Source organism: Mauremys mutica, chromosome 10 (assembly GCF_020497125.1).
Source record: "Mauremys mutica isolate MM-2020 ecotype Southern chromosome 10, ASM2049712v1, whole genome shotgun sequence".
In the NCBI taxonomy this organism is placed as follows: domain Eukaryota; kingdom Metazoa; phylum Chordata; order Testudines; family Geoemydidae; genus Mauremys; species Mauremys mutica.
The window spans coordinates 35,710,757-35,737,820 of record NC_059081.1 but is presented as its reverse complement, the minus strand read 5'-3'; the positions used below and the strand labels follow the sequence as shown (position 1 = coordinate 35,737,820).

At 41.2% G+C, this 27,064-nt stretch overlaps 1 protein-coding gene across 1 annotated transcript in view; it reads left to right on the top strand.

The window, feature by feature from the left end:
• LOC123378511 (sodium channel protein type 2 subunit alpha-like) overlaps positions 1-27,064 on the top strand; it is a 189,467-nt gene that overhangs the window by 76,724 nt on the left and 85,679 nt on the right. Inside the window, exons 6-14 of the mRNA XM_045032407.1 lie at positions 349-440; positions 1,476-1,712; positions 2,935-2,998; positions 5,905-6,046; positions 6,903-7,109; positions 13,003-13,293; positions 16,706-17,071; positions 20,744-20,876; positions 22,019-22,257. Of these exons, the coding sequence (XP_044888342.1) occupies positions 349-440; positions 1,476-1,712; positions 2,935-2,998; positions 5,905-6,046; positions 6,903-7,109; positions 13,003-13,293; positions 16,706-17,071; positions 20,744-20,876; positions 22,019-22,257 (1,771 nt within the window). The remainder of the gene's footprint in view (positions 1-348; positions 441-1,475; positions 1,713-2,934; positions 2,999-5,904; positions 6,047-6,902; positions 7,110-13,002; positions 13,294-16,705; positions 17,072-20,743; positions 20,877-22,018; positions 22,258-27,064) is intronic.

The following is a 27,064-nucleotide window of genomic DNA, read 5'->3' as shown; positions in this document are numbered from 1 at the left end:
AGGCAATGTTTCAGCTCTTTGAACTTTCAGAGTATTGAGAGCTTTGAAAACTATTTCTGTAATCCCAGATAAGAAGTACCTGGGGAGTTAATAAATTGCCTAGGGAGGTTGTTGAATCTCTGTCATTGGAGATTTTTAAGAGGAGGTTAGATAAACACATGTCAAGGATGGTCTAGATAATACTTAGTCCTGCCATGAGTGCAGGGGACTGGACTAAATGACCTCTCAAGGCCGCTCCCAGTGCTACAATTTTATTATTCTAACTATTAGGTGTTAGGCCCCGGGTATCTCGAACTGTTTAATTTTGTGTGTACTGTTATTGTTTTTGTGTGAATTCCCCTATTACAGATATCTGACAGAGTTTGTGGACCTGGGCAATGTCTCAGCATTGAGAACATTCAGAGTTCTCCGAGCATTGAAAACAATATCTGTCATTCCAGGTGAGAGCTAGGTTAAACACTGAGGCTGACTTTAAGGGTATTATGGGCTTTTCTATTTCACTTGATCCACTAGCAGTAAAGACAGTTCTTTTAAAAATTACTGTTATTGAGTGGCTCTCCTTGTGAATTCTCATGTTTTTTAACATAAGTATTCTTGCTTCCCAGCCTTTAGACTTTTATACGCACACAAAAGAGGAATCCAGATTTTTAAATTTCACTTAAAGATTCCTTGCCTTTCTAACATTTTCTTTTAAAAATCAGCCTTTAAGTTTAACGAATTCTTGCATGAGAAAACTGCAGTATGCAGCCTGTGTAATTTGCATCTTATGTCGTCGAATTTCTCTCCTCCATTAGAATCCAAATTAATTATTTTTTACTTACTACTATGAAATTTACCATTTATTGTGGGGATACTTGGGATTGAAAATGTCAGGTTTTTTTTTTAAAGTTGAATCACTAATAAAGAGAACGGAATAAAATAATAAATAGCAGCATGGGTATTACATGAGGTATTTATTATCTTAAGATGCCTCTCTTTACCAAACCATCTCCAGTTTCATAGGGTACACTATAATACAATAGATAACATTTACAACATAACAAGATCTTTACTTTTGCTATACCCATGTATTGTATCACTGAAAAAACACTAACAAAGGTTTAGAGCAAGAGGCATCAGCAAAAAATTTTAAATTAGAAATATTTTTCTTTACATGGAATTAATGTAAAGCACAAATAACGGTCACTTGACTGTTATTTGTGCTTTACATTAATTCTGTGAAATTAATTTCTGTGAAAACAAGTGCTTTGGAATACATGCCATTAATTTCCGTTCATACTTTCAAATTAACCGTGTTCGGCTAATCATTTTTTTCACCAATTATGAGACTTATTGTGTAAAATTTTAATTTTAAAAACATTGCAACCATTTATGTAGAGCAATACATGAAATCTTTAATAGTGTTGGAAAAACTCATTAATTTATGTGTAAAATAAATGTTTATGGTCACAGTAAAAATCCCTTTCTGCTTGCAGGCTTGAAGACTATTGTAGGAGCCCTAATTCAGTCTGTGAAGAAGCTCTCAGATGTAATGATCCTGACTGTGTTTTGTCTGAGTGTATTTGCACTAATAGGGCTGCAGCTGTTCATGGGCAACTTGAGGCATAAATGTTTGCTGTGGCCCTTAAATGTATCTTCTTCTGAAAATAGATTTGCTTCATTCTTCATTAATGACACAGTGTTTGACTGGAAGGCATACATTGAAAATGAAAGTAAGAATTACTGCTATAAGTTGTTAAAATGTTTATGGTTGAAGTCTCCCGTCGACTTACCTTACTCTTCTCAGGGAGCTGGAGTACTGGAGTTGACCAGAAAATGCTCTGCCATAGATTTAGCGGGTCTTCACTAGACCCTCTAAATCAGGGGTAGGCAACCTATGGCACTCGAGCTGATTTTCAGTGGCACTCACACTGCCTGGCCACTAGTCCAGGAGACTCTGCATTTTAATTTAATTTTAAATGAAGCTTCTTAAACATTTTAAAAACCTTTACTTTACATACAACAATAGTTTAGTTGTATGTTATAGACTTATAGAAAGAGACCTTCTAAAAACATTAAAATGTATTACTGGCATGCAAAACCTTCAATTACAGTGAATAACTGAAGACTCGGCACACCACTTCTGAAAGGTTGCCGACCCCTGCTCTAAATCAATACCCGCTGCATTGATTGCAGCAGCATCAATCTCCCCAGTAGTGAAGACAAGCCCACAAAGTATTGTGATTTCAAGTATGTTTATTTCTAGGCATACTGGTACATCTGTTCCTATTGCTTAAAGATCAGATTCCCTGAAAAGCTGTCATGAAACTCAGAATTCTTTCTAAATAAAACTTTTATATTTTTCACAATGTATGGTAACTTAAATTATAACTTTACTATCTCTTTGATATAAGCCCCCTTTGGACTTTTCTATCCAATAAGCCCCTTTAAAGTAGCTCTCTTGCACTGCTAGTGACTATAGTATTCATTTGCAGAGACCTTTCCTTTAAGGAAAAGGCCTTTGTGTTGTCTAACTTCTGAGCAAAGACTGACTATACATGTTGCATGAAGATTTTATGAAACGTAGTGTACTAAAATCAGTCAACACACAAGTATGTTTTATATGTGAATATATTTGTGTACCCTTCTATCATGCATGCCTTTTGGTAGTTCGAAATGAATGATAAATTAATATTAACTATTATATTAACAGTAAATTATATTTACAGTTGTAGAAATGTTTGTCTTATTTTCTTGCTGATTGATTAAAGTGCACTACTTTAAATTCTTGTCTTGAAAGTAATGTTTATGTTTAAATTACTAAATTCCATACATCCATTTTCTTCTTAGCAAAATGTGTTTTACAGCTACTGATGTTTATCGTACAGCACTGTAACTAAATGCAGAATTCCTTTAGTTCAATATTATAACATTTTAAAATTCTTTTCTTTATAGATAATTTTTATAGTTTAGAGGGACAAAAAGATGCCTTGCTTTGTGGTAATAGCTCCGATGCAGGGTAAGAAATGTTGTATGTTATACTGTGGCTTTGTATGAAAAAGATGTAACATTTTGGCAGTACAGCCTAAATAATTCATTTAGCTAGCTAACTGCACTGTCAATCAACCTATATTCTTTCATATTAGAAAAAATTACAAATAAAAATATTTTGTAATATCAGTTTGCTTTCTAGAAACCTGTATTGGACTTGAAAATTCAGTTTCAGGTGACAGCAGTTGTACTATGAATGACTTAAAATATTTGTCTCCATCTCTTCCTTGTTAGACAGTCTTCGTAGTTGGCATTCCCCATCTCCACAGCAGCTAGAGGGAGATCAGATCTTTGTTCTGAGCCTGGGCTTAAGAAGTGCTCTGTAGAATTCTCAGCTTCCAAACTGCACACATGGCAGCCTCTAGGTCTCCTGTTGTAGCAGAGCTTTCAGGATTTCTTAAAGATTTGTAACTAAATGTCTCCCAGTCTATTCACTGGCTTCAAGGTTTTTCTCCTCAAAACTGTCAAAACAACAAAATATGTCCTTTTGGCATTCTGAGGAGGGTTTGAAGGACAGCACCTCTGCTCCCCCTCAGAAATGGCAGACAGACAACACAGGGAACCAAAAGGATAAGAAATGTTTCCCCATTATGCATCCTCACATACACAAGGCAGCTGCCAGAACAAAGATGAAGATCCCTGCTGGCAAGGCCTATGCTGAAGCATTTGAGCAGTCTCCAAGGAAACTCAGCTAGCACATTGGCAAGATCTGCACTGAAATGGCTAGCAGTCTTCAAGTACGTAAAAGGTTGTTATAAAGAGGAGAGCGATCAGTTATTCCGCTTATCCACTGAGGACAGGACAAGAAGTAATGGACTTAAATTGCAGCAAGCGAGATTTAGGTTAGACAGGAGAAACTTCCTAACTGTAAGGGTGATTAAGCATTGGAACAACTTACGTAGGTTATGGAATATCCATCACTGGAGGTTTTTAACAACAGCTGTCAGGGATGGTCTAGATAATACTTGGTCCTGCCTCAGTGCAGGGGACTGGACTAGGTGACCTCTCGAGGTCCATTACTGTCCTACATTCCTATGAATTTATGGTTCAGCAGGCTATAAGGAAGTTTCCACTGACTAGACCAGGCCAGAATTACCAGTGTGGAAGTGGGGGGTAAATTCCAGTTTTGTTTCTCAAAGTAATTTATAAAGCCCTCAATGGGAGTCAACCAATTCCAAGAAATGGGTACTTGAGATTATCAGAGGAGGACACTGTAGAATTGATTCACTGTCCCAGGGACAAGTTTATCCTTCCCCAAAGTTAAAATAAACCAACACTATCAACAACAAATATATTTTGTAACATCAGAAGATGAAAGATGCAATAGTTTATCCCTAACATATTAGATCAATACCTAGAGAGACAGATACTTTGGAAAGCGCACAAGATTTTTTGTAATACAAAAAGAAATGATTGTTTTTCTAGATTTCTGGTCTCTCAGTAAATTCACAAAGGAATTATTCCAGATGGAAATTCTGAAATCCATTCTACAGCATTATTCCTGTAAGACTTCAGAAAGTGAAGGTATGCCTCCTGGAGGTCTGCTGAAGATAATATGATTAAGAAGTCATCAGGGATAACTTAGCTTCTGTTACAACAGAAAGCATTTTTCAGTGCACAGCACTACTTTATCAGACTTTTATAAGTATTCATAGAGATCATGTCATCCCTCCATTCAAATAAAAGTGTACATTTCTTATGAGGTCCCCTTCATGGCTCAGTGCAACTTACAGCCTAGCAGCCATCAGTACATGCCTTTGGGAGCAGGTATTTGAGCGAATAGGAAAGAACCAGTCAGACCCCTTACAAAACTTCAAACCATCTTTGGATGGTTCTGGTCACTTCCAGCCTCCCACTTCAGTAAATCAGTGCATAAAAGATCTTGTTCCAGAGCTGTATCAACCTCTTTGCAAATTCATCTGTATTATTCAGCAGCAGCTATCTGATTTTGGGTCCAGAGAAGCTGGTTGTTTGCAAGGATTCCAGCGCCCATGTAAGGGAGATACTGCAGAGCTCCTATGTGACTCAAGGGATGTGATCGAAAAAGGAGACATGCGTTGAAATCCTGGCTCCATTGAAGTCAATGGCAAAACTCCATAATGACTTCAGTAGAACCAGGATTTCCCGATGGAGTATAACCTGTCTAATGCTGTGATCCATCATTGTCACTCTTCCTCCTCCAGTGGAGGATTCTTTATAAACATGATGTGTGTAAACTGCTAGGAAGGCAGAAAAACTCAGGAAAGGTAGATCTGGTTATGGTCTGGGCAGAAGCTCTCATTCTATGTGTAAAAGGAAAAGTAAAGTCAGAGTCTACTGGCTAAGGATAATGCATTAGATCTAAGGGAATGTCATCTGGACCAGCCTCCCTTTCAGAACGTCACAAGTCAGGTTGTGATTAACCTATTTTCATCCAGGTCCAGTTGGAAAATCAAAAATGGAAGAGTTATGTCAAGAGTCATGTCATTGGGCTAGACAGCAGATGCTTCAATCTGATTAATATGGGACAGCGAAGTTAACCCCCTCAGTCTCATTGTTTCTGGCTCTCTGCAGATTCAGGCATACTTTATACATCAGTTTACACTCTGTTTCTGTTGGAAGATTATTTCTGTAGCCATGACAAGTAGAAACATATTCATAGTTTAAATTAAACCTGAGTTTCTGCACATTCTGATTGTCATGCTGGCCATGTAACTACACCATTTGGTCTGGATTTGGACCACAGGCCGTATGTTTAATACCCCAATTGTAAAATTTAGTAATCCACAAAGAGTCTCCTATTCATTAGTGAAAGTTATTCAACTGAAGGACAATTTTTACTCTTTACCATTGTTAAAAAAAACAAACTAATTTAAATTAATTCTTTTTTTTAAGTCAATGTCCAGAAGGATATACTTGTATAAAAGCTGGTAGAAACCCCAACTATGGCTACACGAGTTTTGACACGTTCAGCTGGGCATTCTTGTCACTGTTTCGACTGATGACTCAGGATTACTGGGAAAACCTTTATCAACTGGTGAGAATGTAGTGAAAACTATGTTTTGATATGTTCATGGTCTAAAATCAGTTATGACAGAAAGAAATGGTCTTTACATTTCCTATTACATAATGGTGTATTAAAAATTAAGATGCACAGTCATAAAATGTTATTGGGAAACATTGTAGTCTAATAGGATTTTCAAAAGTGGGACCTTTATCCCAAACTTGCTGGATCATACAGAATTGTGAAAAACATGCTACAAGATTTGTCATGCTTTGTATAAGTCTATACAGAAGCTTTTTAGAACCCATTTTCATGTCTGTATCATGTTTCATTTGATACAACATTGTTATTTGTTACCTTCAGAACAGCAATACCGTGCTAAAGCAATGAACAGTTGTTATCATTTCAAAAGGTGGTAGTCCTGTCTTAAATGCCGTGAGTCCTGTTTTGATAGCCATGAATTCATGGCTTTATTCTTACAATAAGCTAGGCTCTATTGTTTAGTTGATATTACCGATGGTGCTACTTTTAGGTATTCTGGCCAGTCAAAGGGGAAGATACAACTAATACTTTTTCAGTGCAATTTTACAATTTTACAATTTTTTTTAATTATTTACTTTGAATTTTCTCCTCTTTGAGATAATTATTAAAATCTCATACCCTTCCCCACCCTCCCATAAGTAAAACAGGATTCCTAAATCACACCACCTTTCTCTCTTTCTCTCATACACACACTCACATTTTGCATTTATTTTCATTTTGGTTTATAAAATAAATATTGTCATATTCAATATGAACAACTGTCTTTGATATAGACACACAACCATTTTCCTAATTCTCAAATTCTGTATAATTCTCAAATTAATCAGCTGTATCATTTTCCCCCCAGACTCTACGTGCTGCTGGCAAAACATACATGATATTTTTTCTTCTGGTGATTTTCCTGGGCTCTTTCTACCTAATTAACTTGATCCTGGCTGTTGTTGCCATGGCCTATGAAGAACAGAATCAAGCAACCCTAGAAGAGGCAAAGCAGAAGGAGACAGAATTTCAGCAGATGCTTGAACAGCTGAAAAAGCAACAAGAAGCAGCTCAGGTATCCGTATCCATACATTTTTATTCTTTTACCTAAATATATAACATTGCACACACACATTAGTAAAAGATAGTATATAATTTAGTGGAAACTAGGAAAACAACAAAGCTTCCTCTTTTTTTTTTACCTATGTCAGATTTGTTGTGATAGTACTGGTGAGGTACACCAAAGAATGGGTCTATCATTAAAAAATTTCTATACTCTTAAGTGTTAATGGAGATTTAAAATGAGCCAAAAATGAGTTGGGGTTGTTTGGGTGCCTTAAGTCTACATTTCCTATCTTACTGTGATTGGATTTCTTTTTACAGTAACCTTAATTCTGGATTTCCTGAGTTTATAATTCTTCATTTGGGGATAATTACAACATCACTGTAATTTTTTTTTGCTTTTAAATTACTGACATTTACTCTCAGCCTAATTAATTATGTTTTTTTGGTCCAGGAATTTACTTTTAAAAAGTAATCTAAAATGTCATAGATGAACATATTAAACAAGAAACTTTAAAGTATTATACCATCCTATATGTCCATTAATATGAATTAAATATATTAAAAAATATTGCAAGGACATCCACCAGTACACCAGAGCGTGAAAAGAAGCCAGAAAGCGACAACCAGTTAAATTGTTTTTACAGTTGCTTTGCATTTGAAGTGTACTGGTGATTGTCTGGCTATGGCAAAAGAATGACAGGAGACATTAGATATGACTTTAATAGGGTGACCAGATGTCCCTGTTTTATAGGGACCGTCCCAATTTTGGGGTCTTTTTCTTATATAGGATCCTATTACCCCCACCTCCAATCCCTGTCCCAGTTTTTCACATTTGCTATTTGGTCCCCTAGGGTTTAATCAGGCCACAACTTTATTATTAGACGTCTGGGACTAACCTGGCAGATGCAGGTGAAACCCCCCACAATTCACCGTAGGATAGGGTGATCAGATGTCCTGATAAAATCGGGACTGTCCCAATATTTAGGCATTTGTCCCATGTCCTGACTGATGTTTGGTCAGGACGCAATTTGTCCCAATATTTCGCACTCCGTTTTTTTTCTCCGCCGGCAACCTCTCCCATGGGTCCCGATATTTTCTTCCTCTCATCTGGTCACCCTACCGGGGAGCAGGGGCAGTAAGTGCTTTTTCCAGCCTCTCCCCCCACTGTTCTATTTATGTGCCTCCAGCAGATCCATAAGAACATAAGAATGGCCGTACTGGGTCAGACCAAAGGTCCATCTAGCCCAGTATCTGTCTACCGACAGTGGCCAATACCAGGTGCCCCAGAGGGAGTGAACCTAACAGGCAATGATCAAGTGATCTCTCTCCTGCCATCCATCTCTATCCTCTGACGAACAGAGGCTAGGGACACCATTCTTACCCATCCTGGCTAATAGCCATTTATGGACTTAGCCACCATGAATTTATCCAGTTCCCTTTTAAACATTGTTATAGTCCTAGCCTTCACAACCTCAGGTAAGGAGTTCCACAAGTTGACTGTGCGCTGCGTGAAGAAGAACTTCCTTTTATTTGTTTTAAACCTGCTGCCAGGACCCTCCAATTCCAGCCAATTTTGGGTTGTTGTGGGGCTTCCACCAGCTTCCCCCCATTTTCATCAAGATCCCTCCAGCAATTCCCTTGCTGGGACCTTACTGACCACCCCTGCTCAAGGGAAGGGTTAAGGTGGACTATAATGATGTGGTGTTGGCTCCCTGCTGTACCAATCAGAGGAGTCCCCAACTGCCCCCAGCTTGCTCAGTTACCAAGCACCTCTCCATTTGTCTGTTCTTTTGTGCCTTAATTTATGGAGTACCTGCACTGAACATCCACCACAAGGAGGCGCCAGCCATTAGCTTGGCTGCCTCCTCCCCACACCCAGCTGGGTTCCCAGACATCTCCCAATGCCCTCTTTTATATCAGCCAAAAATATGGCAGCATCTTGGGTGTACCCCATTCTCCCAAAATAACTCCAGTGCCCCATAGAATATGCCAGGATGTGAAATTACTGTGCCCCCACCCCAAGGGCAACAAGAATTTGGCCACTTTCTTGTTCACATACTTCACGGTTTTGTCCACCCTTGCAGGGTTCATGGCTCCCTGCCAGACCTTGTGCTAAAGTATATCTGACCAGACAATGTTAATGCCCGGAAAAATTGCCAGGATCTGCATCAGGTCCCTCCTAATTCAAAGCATTAACTCCACCCCTATAAGTGTTCCCAGATCATTTTCTCCCATGTGTATCACCAGTATATCCGCTGACACACCCACACAGCATACAACAGCGGTACCAGTTGATCCCATAACATGCCCCTCCGTGTGCCAACTGAGTAATGCTTCGCCACCGAATCTCAATTGGGAGCCCTTGGACAACCTGGATGTGTGCCTATGCACCCAAAACACAATACCGTGCCCACAGATCCACACCCTCGTGTGTATAGCCGGCTGTCCCCTATCTGAAATGAGAACACAACCGATTAATGTTGATTTTCCACCTGCGGTCTTACATATGATCATATGGTATTAGAGTGCCAGTGCCCGATTGCCTGAATAGCTTCTGCTTCCATACCATTCCACTGCTGCCGTAGCCACCCCTATTCTGAATGAGTGGGAACCAAATTCATGGGCTGGCAGCCCCAACCTCGTTAGCCCCTGTCTCAACATGATAATCAATTGATATGCCATGAGGGGACTCCCGTCTCTGTGTACAAAAAGGGGGCCTTCTCCCTTCCACCGTATTGCCATGTAGGCCCTCAACACCTGAACGAGGCAGACCCCAGGCTTGCCACCCTTCCATAGAGTAACAAATGCACCCCAGCCAACTTGATCAGTCTTGGACCTTCGCAAGTGTAATATCCCTGCATGCTTGTGCCAGCTTATGTCACAAAATTCCAAAACCTTTCCCATAGAATCCTGATGGACCCAGGCACTAGATCACTGACTCTGAAAGCACCAAAAAATACTGTCAAAAATGCTGCCCTGAATAGGGATACCTCCTGTGCACTATTATATATGACACTGGGGATGTGAAGGAGGTCCCTGAATATGGAAACCCTGATGGGATGATGGGAATCCTCCCTGGGTCCACCGCTGTATGACCATCCTATCAAAAACCTTCGAACTAAGAAACCCCATCCAAGGATCTGGCTAGCCATTTAACCTACTGACAAATGTAATGGCCGAAAGGCGATTCGAAATTTTGGAGGATGCCGGTTGATGAGTTGCCAATGACAGCATGTAGCACAGCACCTGTTCCTCTTTAATGGACCACATTGCCAACTGGCCTTCCTGCTCCGTGAACAGCATTTGTCTGGGTTCATGGATGGCGATCCCCACCCTGTGCGTCTACCATTGCCCCTGAAATCACTTGAGTGGGATGTCCTGGATCTGTGTGACCTGTTCCGCTTTGTACAGCCTGTAGTGATGTGGAAACTACTTCATACAGAATACATTTAATTAGTCATATCAGCTCCATGCTAACTGGCCCCCCATCAGACGGTGCTAGCTCAGTTGGGTGAGCGAGAGTTGCACCTGGAGACCCCACTTCCCCAAGCCCAATAGGTCATCTGTGACAATCCAATGCACTCAGGTGAGCAAATACTGCAGCTGGTGCCCCCATTTCCCCAAGCCTGATAGGCTGACTTTGAAACTCCGGGGCACCCCAGGCTCCCCCAGCCACTTGCCCTTGCTGTATGGACTCTGCCCCTGGCTTGCCCTGGGGCCAACCAACTGCACTGGGTCTGCCCTGTGTGTGATTTGATTGCTTTCTGGGTTCCTGTGGTAACAAAACTAACTGTGGGGGAGGGGTGATGCAAATTCCCCCCCCCCCATCCCGTTGTGTTCTGGCTACAGCAGGGAAAAACCGCACCATGATTCCCTAAACATTCATGTACACTGCAACTGCTATGGGAGGGGCCCGCCCCCCCTTTCCTCCTTGTACCTATATGCCCCTCTAATGAACTTTATCTCCCTTTGTGAATCTGTTCTCCTATTGCTACCCCGCTCCACTGGTGCCAGAGGAAAAGGAGAATTAAGCCTTCCCTTTTGTGCACCCTTCCTTTCCCCTTTGTGTCCCCCTGGAGCCATGCCGAGACTGCTTACCAGCTCCTGCCCCTCCTGCCTCCCTTGACTGAAACAGGGAATGGCTTGTAGCCTCCTATCCACTTCCTATTCCCCAGTCCAGCCCAACCACTGCTTTCCCAGAGAATGGGAGGTTTCTTCCCCCTTCTCCCCCCCCCCACCATTGTATGGGCTATATGCGAAATTGGGTTGGTTCCAGTGCCCTCTTTCTCCCTCCTGTAGCAATTTTGGGCGGGGCGGATCTTGCCTTTCCCTACCTGACACTGTCTGGCTCTATGTGGGAGTGGATTGAGCACTATTTTTGCCCCCTCCCTGCTGCCTCACATGGAGTTTCTGCTGTCCCTTGTCACCGTGTCCCAACTCCACCCTGTTTCTATGGCCTGAATTGGGGAAGGTGCTGCTCCCCCCTCGCTGTTCCTGCTCACCGTCTGGACTGATTCCAGGTGGGGAGTTCTATGGAGCAGGGACTCAGTGCCTGCTCCCCCCCCTGCTGCCATCTCCCAAACTGCTGCCTGCTTTAATGCCCTGCAATGGGGGAAGGTGTTGTTCCCTCCCCCCACCCCCACTAATTGTCTGGACTGCTTCCATATGGGGGTTCTATGGAGCAGGGAACCTGTGCCCATTCCCCCCTGCACCGTGTGCAATTCCTCCCTGTTTTTTATGCCCTGAAAAGGGGAAGGGGTGTCCCCCGCTGTTTCCCGCTCACCGTTTGACTGCATGTGGTCCTGCAGCAAGCCACGCACCGGAGCCTCTCTGCTACCCAGCCTGTTAAGAGTGAATGACAGAAGGGGTCAGGCCCAAACTGACCTTTTTAAACCCCTCGTTCCTAGGTGGTGAATCATCCACCAGGCTGACTGCTCTTCCAGCAGTTTTACGTCTCCCCTCCTCCCCCCCAGTCTCAGTTCCTCCAGCAGTGTTGCCTGAATGGAGAGTGGAAATAAGAAAGCAGTGTCCTGGGGACTCAAGTTAGTATGCAGCTTCAGAAAGAGAGACAGTGGGACTACTTAATCGACCAGTGAGAATTCTTGACATGTATGCAGTCTTCCTTTTACTTCCTGATTCATTGTAACAGATAAAATTGATTTAATCAAAATTAGCTGTAGAGGAATGATGGTGATTAGTCGAGTTTCCTCTGATATCTCAAAGTGCCCACCTAAGAGTTACATGAACGTGTTTGTGTTATTTATAATCATAAAAATTATATACAATGATATATACAGCTAGATACAAAGCTACAAATGTAGCTTAATTACAAGCTGATTTCTTCAAATATAGTCTATGCATAAGATTTTGATTAGTTTTAACTGTATGGGGAACTTTACTTTCTGTATTTTTCCCATTGTTAATGTCATTCAGGACAAAGAAAATACCAAGACAGATACTAAATTTCTTAAAGGACACAAGTTTGAATTAATATTAACTAATTTTCAGAAAATACTCTTTAAATACAGCATTCAAATACTGGTGTGGGGCGGAGATGCTGTATTTATCATACAGAACAAAGAGATTGAGTCAATGCTTTAAGTGCAAAACAGAATTCAACCTTACCTATAAAGTTGTGACCAGCACTTCCATAATACATTATCGACTTTATCCTGTTCTCCTCATTTACTTTGCATTTACTAATTATTTCAAGTGACATTTTTGCAGAAATTAGTAGGATTTGCCCATATACATAAAAGCCACTTGGAGTAAATTTGGGAAAATAAGGATGGACTGTTTTAAAAAAGCAGTGCTTTTTATAGTAAGTAGTAAAGGATTTGGTAGTTAAATGCATATTTGATATTTTAGTGTTTTAATAAGTAGTCAACCTTTTGGTATGCCAGGCAATAGCAGAAGCGGCAGCTGAATTAAGAGATTTTGGTGGCGAAGATAGGATTTGTGGGCTCTCGGAGAGTTCTTCAGAAGCATCAAAGTTGAGCTCAAAGAGTGCTAAAGAAAGGAGAAACAGAAGGAAGAAAAGAAGACAGAGAGAGCTTTCTGGAGGAGAGGACAAGTTGGATGATGAAAAGTTTCCCAAATCTGATTCAGAAGGCAATATCAGAAGAAAAGGTTTCCGTTTCTCTTTGGAAGGGAATAGACTGACATATGAAAAGCATTTCACTTCCCCCCACCAGGTACTGTTATAACTAATGCAATTGTAATTTTTTAGCACAGTGATCTGTTTGACATGGAGGTTGTAGTAATATATAAGGCACAGCATTGTGACTAAACTGCATGATTGTAAAAGAGAGGGATAATTAAGGGAAAGCTTTTGTGTTACTTGAGTAAACCCTGAAAACTTTCCCCAAAATAATATTAATAAAATAGCTGTTCAGTATCTTGATGTTATGATAATATAAACACATGCACTACTTTCCACTGAAATCTACATTTACTCACAGCTAAAATCTCCTAACCTATGCTTTTATATACCTTAAAAGGTAGTCCAGGAATTGTTCATTCTTGCTGTTCTAGTGTCCTTGTGGTCTAGGATGATGTAGTAGTATTTAATGCTAGTACTCGATAACCACTGTCAGTTCTTCTTTTGTTTTTATTTTAATGAGTCCATATTCATTATACACAAATTTATAATACTCTAAACGTTCACGAAATGATGGAAAAGTATGCGTTTTTCATATTGAAGTAATTCACTGCATTATACCTAGATAGGTGATTTGTTTTCTCTTTTTTCAGCATTCAGTTACCACTTTACTGTAATGCTGAATGCATCATTTCATTTCCACAGAATCAACAGCTATTTCAGCTAACAACCTTTTATGTACTTGAGAACAATTATCATGTCCCCCACTAAGTTTTTTTTCCCCCAGACTAAACAAGCCTATTTTTTAAAATCTTTCCTCATAAGTCATGTTTTCTATCATTTTTCTTGCTCTTCTCTGAACTGTCTCCAATTTGTCTACATCTTTCCTGAAATGTGGCGCCCAGAACCGGACACACTATTCCAGCTGAGGCCTTATCAGCTTGGAGTAAAGTGGAAGAATCACTTTGTGTGTCTTATTTACAACACTCCTGCTAATATATCCCAGAATGATGTTCAGTTTTTTGCAGCAGTGTTACACTGTTGACTCATATTTAGCTTGTGATCCACTATAACTCCGAGATCCTTTTCCTCAGTACTCCTTCCTAGGCAGTCACTTCCTATTTTGTATGTGTGCAATTGATTGTTTCTTCCTAAGTGGAGTACTTTGCATGTATCCTTTTTGAATTTCATCCTGTTTACTTCACACCATTTATCCAGTTTGTCCAGATCATTTTGAACTTTAATCCTATCCTCCAAAGTACTTGCAATCTCTCCAAGCTTGATATCATCTGCAAACTTTATAAGTGTACTCCCTATGCCATTATCTAAATCATTCATGAAGATATTGAACAGAACCAGACTCAGGACCAATCCCTGAGGGACCATAATTGATATGCCCTTCCAACTTCACTATGAACCACTGATGATTACTCTCTGGGAATGGTTTTCCAAGCAGTTATGCATCCACCTTATAGTAGCTCAATTTAGGCTGTATTTCCCATTTGTTTATGAGAATGTCTTGCAAGACAGTATCAAAAACCTTACTAAAGTCAAGATATACCATATCTACCACTTCCCCTGCCCCCATCCACAAGGCTTGTTACTCTGTCAGAGAAAGCTATTAGGTTGGTTTGACATGATTTGTTCTTGGCAAATCCATGTTGACTGTTACTTATCACCTTATTATCTTTTCCGTGTTGGCAAATTGATTGCTTATTTCTTTCATTATCAAAAAAGTCATTTAGCATTTCTGCCATTTCCATGTTTTCTGTTACTATCTTCCCCTCTCATTAAGTAATGGGTCTACCCTGTCTTCGGTCTTCCTTTTGTTCTAATGTATTTGTAGAATGTTTTCCTATTACCCTTCATGTTTCTAGCCAGTTTAATCTCATTTTGTGTTTTGGTTTTTCTGATTTTGTCCCTACATGATTGTGTTGTTTATAGCCATTCTTTGTAATTTGACCTAGTTTCCACTTTTTGTAGGACTCCTTTTTTGAGTTTCAGATCCTTGAAGATCTCCTGGTTGAGCCAGGATGGTCTCTTACCATACTTCCTATATTTCCTACACAGTCGGATAGTTTGCTCTTGTGTCTTTAATAATGTCACTTTGAAAAACTTCCCATTCTCTCAAACTGTTTTTCCTCTTAGACTTGCTTCCTATGGGAACTTACTTACCAACTCCCTGAGTTTGCTAAAGTCTGCTTTCTTGAAATCCATTATCTTTATTTTGCAGTTTTCCCTCCTACCATTCCTTAGAATCATGAACTCCACCATTTCATGATGACTTTCAACCAAGCTGCCTTCCACTTTCAAATTCTCAACTAGTTCCTCTCTATTTGTCAAAAACAAATCTAGAACAGCCTCTCCCCTAGTAGCTTTCTCCACCTTCTGAAATAAAAAAATTGTCTCCAACTTGCTGGATAATCTGTGTCCTGCTGTATTATTTTCCAACAGATGTTTGGGTAGTTGAAGTTCCCCATCACCACCTAGTTCTGTGCTGTGGATGATTTTGTTAGTTGTTTAAAAAAGCCTCATTCACCTCTTTTCCTGGTTAGGTGATCTACAGTGGACCCCTACCATGACATCACCCTTGTTTTTTACCCCCTTTATCCTTACCCAGAGACTTTGAACAAGTCTGTTCTCCTATTTCTGTCTCAACCTCAGTTCAAGTGTATACATCTTGATATATAAAGCAACACTTCTTTTTTTCCCTGCTTGCCCTTCCTGATAAAGTTGTGCCTTTCAATACCAATAATCCAGTCGTGTATTATCCCACCAAGTCTCTGTGATACCATATTCATCAGTATTTCTAGTTCTTCTTGTTTATTCCCCATACTTTTTTCATTAATATACAGATATCTAAGATACTGATTTGATTTCCCCTCTATGTTCCCTCTTGTCTCTTCCTTGTCTCTGCTATAACAGTCCATGCTCCCCCCAGATTCTGACCCTCCTAAGGCTTCATGCCTTGGACTTACCTGTTGGCTTTTGTCTCCATCCCCTGATGAACCTAGTTTAAAACCCTCCCTCACTAGGTTAGCCAGTCTGTATCTAGAGATACTCTTCCCCTTCCTCAATAGGTGGACCCCATCACCACTCAGCAGTTCTTTTCAGAACATCACCCTATGGTCAAGGAAGCGGAAGCCCTCTTGATGACACCATCTGCCCAGCCATACATTCACCTCCTGGATGCATAATACAAATAGGTCTCTAGAATTTCCAGAAAGTTTACCAGATACTCAGAATAGTGTGAAAGGTAACATAGCCTAATGCAGATTTTTTCAAATAATTACTTTTTGGTTTAAATTTAAAAACTCAGATGAACAGTGATCTCTTGTGGTTATGTCTGTACTCTTTCTCTGTTTCAACCCCAGAAATGCGTTTTGGTTTTTTTTAAAATCTGGTTTGAGAAGACTTTTTAGGGCATATTAACTGGTTTTACCTTGAAATGTGTTTTTATATATTTAACATTTTAAAATAATAAATTTAATTTTGTTTTCCTACAGTCTTTGCTGAGCATTCATGACTCCCTGTTTTCTCCAAGGCGCAACAGCAGAACGAGTCTTTTCAGCTTTAGAGGTCGAGTAAAGGATGTAGGATCAGAAAATGACTTTGCAGATGATGAACATAGCACTTTTGAAGATGATAGCAGAAGAGGTTCTCTTTTTGTGCCACTCAGACATGAACGGCACAATAGTAACATTAGTCAGGGCAGTAGGTCATCAAGGAGGCTTCCAGTGAACGGGAAGATGCATAGTAGTGTGGACTGCAATGGAGTGGTTTCCTTGGTTGGTGGACAAACATCACTCTTGTCGCCTACTGGACAGCTTCTGCCAGAGGTGATAATAGATAAACCAACTACTGATGACAATGTAAGGAAGTTTTAAATAGTTCAGGCATGATGGCCTTTTGTTACTGCATCAGCCTGTGTTTCTACAGAATGGAATCCTTAGGAATGATCCCTGGTTGGCCAAGCTATGAATGTTACTGCATCTGCAATAACTTTTAGTATAAGAAAATCGGTCTAAAATGATTTTATATAGTCATCTGGAACTTAATACATGTACTTGCAAACACACTCTGAACTAATAGGCTGAAGTATCAAATTTACTGAACATTTAGTGTCTATGTATGCAGTAAGGATGTGTACAGAACTAAATGCTGAATAGCATACATAATGGGCTATTTTTAGTTGTTTCAGGACCCAAAATTGAGACTTTGGCTTCGTAAACATTTAGTGTATCCCCTCCTTCCCTTTTTCTCTTTACATCCAATTATTTCCTTTACTCTCAAACTCCCTCTGTCTCTGTTTCCTGACAGGCTTCTTACTAGCCCCTGACTTTCCTCTCTCTTCCCATGTCTGTGTACAAATGTGTGTGCACATGGTCTCAGAAATGCTTTGATTAAATTTCTCACACTAAGGTTACACTGCCTAGAAGCATGCCAGATTTTAATGGGGAGGGAAGGATGAACAAAGGGATCTAGTGTGCAATGTGTTCTGGAGAACCTTATCCTGGGATTTCTCTAGTCAAAGGAAATCTTTACAGGTAGCAACAGCACCAAGGTCCAGCAGGATCCCATAGCACCAGGACCCTCTCACAGGATCCTGAAACCAGGGAGGAGAGCTTTTAGGCCATCAGAGCCCATAGGAGGGGGAGATGTGTGGACTGTGCATGTGTGAGGTGGAGGGACAGGATCATAATTAGTTAGAAGACAGTAACCATGAAATCCAACGTGCAACGGCCCAATCCCAAATGCCAGAATCTGTGCATATCTTTTGAAAGCACATATGCGGCATGCTATAGCAGGTAAAATTGGGAAAATCTGTCCACCCTATTAGCTATCATTTCAAACAATACAGAACAATAAACTGCTCCTTGTATCCACAGACATAGGCGCCGACTTCCTCACTTTTCCCTGGATGCTCGACCCCTCCTCTGCCCCCAGCCCCTCCCTCACTCCACCCCTTCCATGAGACCCTGCCCCGCCTCTTCTCATCCCTGCCCTGCCCCCATTCCAACCCCTTCCCCAAAGTCCACGCCCCAACTCTGCCTCCTCCCTGCCCCTCTTCCAACTCCTTCCCCAAATCCCCGCCCCACCCCTTCCCCGCCTCCTCCCCTGAGTGTGCCACATTCCCACTCCTTCCCCCCTCCCTCCCAGATCTTGTTAATGCCGCCAAACAGCTGTTTGGCAGCGGCTGGGAGGTAGGCAGAGGAGCGGGGACACGGCATGCTCGGGGGGGAGGAGGAGGAGGTGGGGCTGGGGGGTGAGGGGAGCTTGGCTGCCAGTGGGTGCAGCGCACCCACTAATTTTTCCTTGTGGTTGCTCCAGCCCCAGAGCACTCAGGGAGTCGGTGCCTATGTCCAGAGTTTTTGTGAATGTGACATGGCCGTGGAATGAAATATTTTGTTCCAGAACTCTTACTCATTCAGAAAATCAGACCATTAGACAATTATATCAATTTAAAGTGAGACTTATCATGCACTCCATGTGTTATCATTTTATTTTCTTAGAAATATTTATTTATTTTAGTATAGAAATTTTCAAAACGCTGGCACACACAATGTCTCTTTATATGTATATGCAGGGTGTGACTGCAAGTACGGGTATATCTTCAGTGTGTTAATTTCAAGATTCATCCTCCCTACTCATCCTTACTTAAAAATAAATTGGCATGCTTGGGTTCAGTCCAGTCAGACTTTTATTGGTAATTGAATTTGAGTTGATAAAAAGTAGATACAGTATTAGATACCCTTTACAGTGATATCTCATAAGAAGAATCAGGCATGTGTAAGGCTACAATTTAGTCATGGGTATTGTGACAAAGTTCCTCCTCTGCCTTGGTGGGTCCTGTGCTTTTTGGCAGAATTGCTCACCTCAGAGGTTCATGGCAGCCTTCAATTTGGCCACTTCTGATAGAGGCTCAAACCTGCCGTTCTCTCAGCTAACCTCATCACTGGACAGCATGGGGGAAATGGAGAACAATCCCCACAGTCTCTGTGTCAGGGACAGGCCAGATCCCTTTCCAAATTAGACCTTCCCTTCTGGTGTTTTTCACAGACCAGGTCAACTCTTCCTGTGTCCGATCAGGAGTTGGGAGGGTAGGGGGAGGAATCCAGGTCCACTCTCTACGCTGGGTTCCAGCCCATGGCCCTGTGGATAGCCGCTGTCTACAATGTCCCCTGTATCAGCTGCATGACAGCTACAACTCCCTGGTCTACTTCCCCATGGCCTTCCCCCAGCACCTTCTTTATTCTTACTGCAGGATCTTCCTCCTGGTGTCTGATCATGCTTGTACTCTTCAGTCCTCCAGCAGCCCCCCTTCTCACTCCCTGCTCCTTGTGTGCTCCCCCACTAACGGATGGGAGGTCCCCTTTCAACCAGGTGTCCTGATTAGCCTGCCTGCCATAACTGATTCTAGTAAGTTCTCAATTGGCTCCAGGTGTCCTGATTAGCCTGCCTGTCTTAACTGGTTCTTGCTCTAGGGCAGCCCCTGCTCTGGTCACTCAGGGAACAGAAAACTATTCATCCAGTGGCCAGTATATTTGCCTTCTACCAGACTCTTGTACCCCACTGGTCTGGGTCTGTCACAGTGTTTTTAATAAAAATCATGGACAGATCATGGGCAATAAACAAAAATCCATGGCCCGTGACCTGTCAATGACTTGCACTATATACCCCTGACTAAATCTTAGCTGGAGGGGAGGGGCGCTATTTGGGGTGGGGGACCAGTGGCACCAGCTGCCAGGGGCCACCAAGCAGCAGCTGCTCTGGCTGCCTCTGGGCACTGGCCAGTGCAACTGGCCCCAGGGCCACACCAGCAGTACCAGTGCAGCTGGCTGTGGACCCACTCCAGCAGCAGCCAGTATGGCTGTCCCCAGGGCCAGCTGCTTGGGCAGCCCTCAGGTCAGCTGCACCAGTCACTGCAGAAGTCATGGAAGTTGTGGAAAGTCACGGAACCCATGACTTCCGCAACCTCTGTAACAGACATGGAGCCCTAGTCATGAGTGCAATAATTAACTGACAGAAAAATGTTACAAATTTCAGTTGAGAGAAAAATAATTATTACATAAAGTTAGCTTACATGAGATTTTAGATTCCATGTGTCTCTTGCATTTTGATCCAGTCTGGAAATAGAGGATAAAATGAGACAGTTTAATCTAGTGCACTAAGCCTGGAACTGGGAGCCAGAAACCTCCAGACTTCTGATTTCAGCTCTGCCATTGACTTGCTGTGTTACCTTGGCCACATTGCTTAACTTCTTTCTTTTACAATTTTCCCAACTGCAAGATGGGGTTAATAATACTGATTTCAGAATTAATTAGTAATAGTAGTGTCCAGAAATACACTTTGGAAATAACTGAACAATACTTTTTGAATATGGTAGGTTAATATTACAAATAAAAGTCTGACATAATACATTGCATAAATATGAAGGTGCATGTAGCATGAATTTCTTGGCGCTCAGATTCATTATAGAAATGTTTGATGTCTGCTTACAATATTTCTGAATTTAATTTAATTAATCTATATCTAATTTGCAGAGCACCACTTCAGAAATAGAAATAAAGAAGAGAAGGTCAAGTTCTTATAAAATATCAACGGATTTGCTGGAAGATCCAACTATAAGGCAAAGAGCAATGAGTATAGCCAGTATACTCACAAACACAATGGAAGGTGTGTTTAAAAAAAACACAAACAAAACCACAAATGGATGAATTTACTTTCAATTGAGTCTGAAATTAAGTAAAAGTGTTAAATTTATGGTTGCATTAGAGAGACTAAAAAGAGGGGCAGAGAAGAAATCCTATTAAAAACAAATGAACATAGTGAAAATTGGATACAGTGAAAATGATAGAAGGAATAGAGGGGAAGAAAAAAGTATTCAAAATTGATTAAAGCATATCTTCTTTATATTGGTCAGTCACTTCTGTTAGCCTAGTTATTGGCATGGGATGGTGTCTGCTTCTAATAATTAGAATTCCTGTTAACTAGAAAATGTTTGTTTTTACTAATTAAATATATTCTTGAAAGTAAAAAAAAACATGGATTAAACTAATAGGAAGAAAATATTAATGAAATTAAACTAGTTTTGCAACTCCCCAAAATAGTTTGAAAGGCTTACAAAACCTCAGTGAAGTTAATCCAGCCCTATTTTCCTGTTTGTTTTGTTTTGTATTGTTTTTTTCATGCAAGTGGGTAATTTAGATTTCTGAATTGATTGAAGTATTGAGACTGGTCTTGAAACATTTTGATCTAAGAATGGAAGAAACTTTTAAATTAAATAAGTAAAATAACAAAAAGAGAAAAGAGAAACACAAAAGAAAACAGAAGTTTCTTCAATTATGATAAATTTAAGTCTATTTCCTCCAGGTCCCTTTTCTGTTTTTTTTGGGAGGGGTTGTTTTTGTTTTTTCTATTCTGACACTGCCTACACCTGCAACATTAATACCATACTGAAAACGTAACAATGCTGCTCCAACCTACCTCTTGAACCCATCACCATATTCTTGTTTCAAGCATTGCAGCATCCCCCACATGTAGTATTACTACTTGTACCATTGTTTTCCTGATTCATATATTTTCATTGACTGATTAGAATGACTCAATTCCTCATTCACACATCTCATGCCAAGCCCTAAAAGATAAGCCTCAAAGTATGCAAGACTTAAAAATATGAATGTAGTTTGCAAATTTCAACCTATAGTTTTCATTGGCCTTTTCCCCACTTTTAAACCTTAAATTGAGATATAAAAATAAAAAGTAGAATCAGTAGATATTTGTCTGCACTTTGTTTTTACACATTTCTCTTCCTCTAGAACTTGAAGAATCCAGGCAAAAATGCCCACCATGCTGGTATAAATTTGCCAACACTTTCTTGATCTGGGACTGTTGGGCTCCTTGGTTAAAAGTAAAACATATTGTTAGTTTGATTGTGATGGATCCATTTGTTGATCTTGCTATTACCATCTGCATTGTTTTAAACACACTGTTTATGGCCATGGAATATTATCCAATGACTGAACACTTCCACAATGTGCTCTCAGTAGGAAACCAGGTAAGTCTGTCAAAATGTATTGTGATATGTGAATACAACTTCTAATTAAAGTAGAATTAATTTCTGATTTATTTTTATCTTACAAAACAGATTTTAAATTATGATTATACTGTGAAAAGTGGCTCTAAAAAGCGTTTTGAGGTGTACTATATGATTTCCATATGTTTGCATAGGTTACAAGTATTAGCTGTTTGGTAGGATTTACATAAACTTTTCACTTTAGGTGACCCTTGTACTCCTAAGTCAATTAGTCATTTTTGAAAATCCCACATGCAAGGGTGCATGTGTGTGTTTGTCCATCCATCCATCCATCTGCCAGTCTGTAACAATGAGACAGTTTGTCTGTATCCCTTTAAGGGCTAGAGCTTTGGGGCCAGCCAGCACTAGTTACTAAGCAGGCACACCTCCGAGGGATCAGGTGATTCCATTATAAAAGAGCAACAGACAGCTCCAGAGAGAGGGAGAGGACTACAGATCTGTTGTAGGCAGAGGGAGCACTGAAAGAGACTGAAAAGGCAGGCAAAATACTTCAAAACTCTCCTGGCAGGGAAGTTTGAGAGAGACCCTGAGCAAGCCTGAGGCCTTACAGAAGGGACTGTTGCTGAAACCAGAGACTTTTTGTTTTAGGACTTTTAAGTTTTGGCTGGGTTCTGAGGTAAGAACCTGTAAACTGTACTTTTCCAGAAGGCTCCATTAAAGAGCAGAGCGCTGATGTAAAGCAAAGTGTTTGGCTTTTCTTTGTGGGCTACCAAAGGGAACTCAATGTTATCTCATTGACAAGGAAACAGAGGTGGGTGCTTCAGAACAATGTCAGGCCACAGGGGGGCACTCAGGAGGCAACCTCCTGGCTACACCACCCTATAAACTCAACCAGGGATCTGAAAGTCAGTTTGTGTTGTTTCTAGCTCTGACGTGAATAAAAGTTCTGCAACTGGAAATTAGTTAGTGATTCCATGAATGATGCACATGGCAGAAGAGAACCTTAATTCATTCTCTCATAGTGCTAACAGGAGTGAAAAGAAGTAAAATTTGCTTTGCCTGTTAAAATAAGTAGATTTTACTGATTACCCACAAGAGGCAGATCTGTTAAACAAAAAGGTGTCAATTTTACATAGTCCCTTCAAGAACATTTCCTGATATACCTTGAAGCATTTATTTGACTTTGTCTTCTAGAAGAGGAAGAACCCATGGGTAAGTCTGGTCTTATGTGCTATTCTGGTGGTTTTTGTTGGTTTTCTAGAACTACCCACCTGTATTTGATTTTTAGAGGAAATACCTGTTTTGTGTTCTAACTCTTCTCGCTGTGAGAAGCAAATTGGGGCAGCAAACCATGATTTAGAGCACACACAGATGCTCTAATTTGTATTATTTGAATCTCGAATAGTTTTTTGTAAATTGTCACCTTGTGTTGGCACCGTGTCTAGAGCTGCTGAGCATGAACTGAATGTCAAGCCCTTGAACCAAACCAGACAAAGTACAGCTGTCTTGTCTGCACTGAAATAACAAATAAGTTTGTCAGAGGTAGTCAGATTGATCCAAAAATACAAGATAAAGATTACATTTGAGGAAAAGGAAAACATTGAGGGCTAACAGCTGTCACAGGTTTTCTGTGATTGTGTGGCTGCCCCAAATCTAGGGAAACTGAATCCAAGATATCAGTAATTCATTGAACAGACCCACTAAAAGTAACAACTAAGTATGAATTATCTAATTGTGAGATGTGCAAAAATAGGTATTTCTTCATACTGTCTGGGTTCCATGTTTACCCATGCACTTAGCTAAAACACAGCCATTGCAGGTTTGCTTTGTGAGTTGTATGATGCTTATTGCAAATAAATAAATAAATTAATCCTATAGCCAATAAATATTCTAGCTTTCTTCTGCCCAACTACTTTTTTAAAAGGTTTTTTTTTCATCCCTTGGTGCTAAAACAATGAATAATTAATATCTTGCTTTGCACTTGTACATGCCATATATTCTGTGACTTCCTTTTGACTGAGCCTGTTGCAATTACTTCCACTATATTTTAAAAGATAGGGCTTGATGTTCTGAAATGCTGATCATCCCCAACTTAGTTGAAGTGGAGTTGCAGATTCAGCACTTCTTAAAATTAGAACCCATAACTGGGAGCAGGTTGTTGCTTGTTTCTATACTACTCTGGAGATGTTAAACTGACAGGTTAGACTTCCTTCAGAATTTTAGTACTTTTACCTGTAGTTGGTCTCCTTTCTTATGTTTCTTATGGATTTCATTGACTTTTTATTTTTAAGAATATCTTCTTCTCCGAGTGATTGTCCACACAGAATCCATTCTTTGTGGACATGCACCTCAGGTGCATGAGATCAGCTTATTTTTGACTAATAGGTGCAACCCCAATAGACACTATGTCCTAGTCACCCTTACATCCCCCATCTGCGGATATAAAGGGTGGAGTGGGCTCAGTACCTTCCAACTACCCATGGCTTCAAGACAATCCTTCGTAGGGTCTGTTTCACTTGTGCACTGAGCAATTTATCTTTTATTATTAGGATTTAGTATAGTTAGCAGTTGTTTAGTTTAATGGCATATAAACATATCTACCTAGCTTACATTTTATTTATCTTAGGACCCTCTTATCCCATCCCCACCAGACAAGGGTACTAAAATCATAGCAGAAGCAAGGTCATCGGGATTTATGACCTGTCCATGTGTGATGCTGCAGTGCTTATCAAGAATGGACACTCTCAATGCCTGATGTATTGTTCTTTCCATGTGTCATTCTTTCTGCAAGCACACCCAGAGAGCCAGGGAGGCAAGAAGTCTTGCTATGGGAGAAACTGATGCAGTCCTCCTCAGACTCAGACAGGAGGACATGTCCATATAGTGTCTACTGGGTACATATACTGATTTAAACCACAAAGATCATCCAAGTGGGTCTCCAGCAGCATAATAACTTGTTGTTAGCTAGTCATACAGGATTCATTCAGTCATATTAGAGCTCATTCCACGATGGTAGAGGCAGCATGTCTTGTTGAGGAATGTTTCCATACCTGAAATATGTAGAGCACTGTGTGGAAATCATATATCCATTTACCACTCACTATTACTTTGTACATGTTTTCAGATTGAGTGTCATATTGGATGAAATAGGATTTCTTATACCCACTTCTGAGACAATAGACAACTGTTTGTTACTAAGAGTGGAATCCACATGGACAATCCCTCAAAGAAGATTGGATGGTTACTTATCATAGTAACTGGTTCTTTGAAATGTATTGTCCACAAAGATTCTAACATGCCCCTCCTTCTCTGCTACTACAGAGTCCTACTTCTCTGGAATTCTGGATGATGAAGGAACTGGGGCGGGGTTGGGGGGAGGTGGGGTAGGAAGGCATAGGTGTGACCCCAGCAAACACTACTGGTCAGAAAGAATACAGTCTTGTGCTCATGGGACACATGCAGGTCATGAATGGAATCTGTGTAGACAACACATCTAAAGAACCACAGTTCTTTCTCAAGGGCTCTACAGATTATGGGTACTGCATCACCTTGTGGTGCCTTGCAGTAGAACCCTCTTCTAGTGGTATCAGCTAGAGTGCTTTCATACCCCCACCCGTTCTCTGAACATTCTGATATATGGAGGGCAAAGCCATATAGTGGGTGGAGCGCCCTCCCCACCTCAATTTTTTCCAGCCATCTGGCAGGACAGATGCAAACCCCTCTTGTCTCTTTGAAGCCAGAGTCTTGTTTCTTCCAAGATAGTTGGAGATAGCTTATAGCAGCGGTTCTTAACCCATTGGGCCGCATGTGGCCCAGCTGTGTGCTAAATGCTGCTCAGGGTGGGGTCTGGGTTCCTGGCTGCCCAGAGCGGGGGTCTGGGCTCCGCGCCTGGCATGTCGGGGTCGCCGGCCAACCCACGGCTCCCAGCCAGCCATGCAGGGTCCAGGGTTGGGGCTGCCAACCAGCTCTGCGGGGCCAGGGTCTAGGCTGCCACCTGGCCCCACACAGCAGGGTCCAGAGTCCCTGCCTCCCGACCCCACCGCCCAGGGCTCCAATCCTGGCCCCACTTTGTGGAGGGGTCTTTGGGCAGGAGGCACAGGGCATAGGAGTCTGTGGGGAAGGGATTTGTGGAGGGGCATGCTGTGGTTCTCAATCTGTGGCCCAGGTAACACATTGTGGGCCATACATATGGCCCACAATGATAAATAGGTTGAGAACCACTGGCTTATAGTAAGTCAATAAATAGTTAGGGTGTCGTTACGATTTCAGGGTATGGTGAAAATGAAAAAGCTAAAAAGCCAAGGTTTAAGATGTGTGCTTCCTGCCTGTCTGTGTTCTTGATATCAAATGACTACATGCAGTGCCTGAAATGTCTGGGAGAAGGCCGCTTGCCTTCTGAATGTTCAGTCTGCCAGACTTTCATCCCGCAGAGACCATAAGGACAGGAAGACTCATCTGCAACTCTTTCTGCTTAAGGAAGCCCTCAAGATTGGGCCCTCTGGACCTATTCAGACTTCGACCCCTAAAGAGTCAGCCTTGCCTATGGTGCCCTCCATTGTTTTCTGGTTAACTGAAGGGTTCCAAGCAGCCATAGCACCTATTGGGCCTGGACTCAGTTCCTGTGCTCCCTCAGTCAATCCTTCTGAGCCAATACATGTCTAAACCGAGGGTAGCATGGTTGGATCCAACCATCCTGGTTCCAGAAGAAAAGTCAAGGACCAGTTCAGCCACCCTCTCCAGTGTTGTACCTCATGCCTCAGAGCAATCTGATCCTGACATAATCCCTGTGGCTGTAGGACCAGCGTCATTTCTGGATCCTGGAGGATGG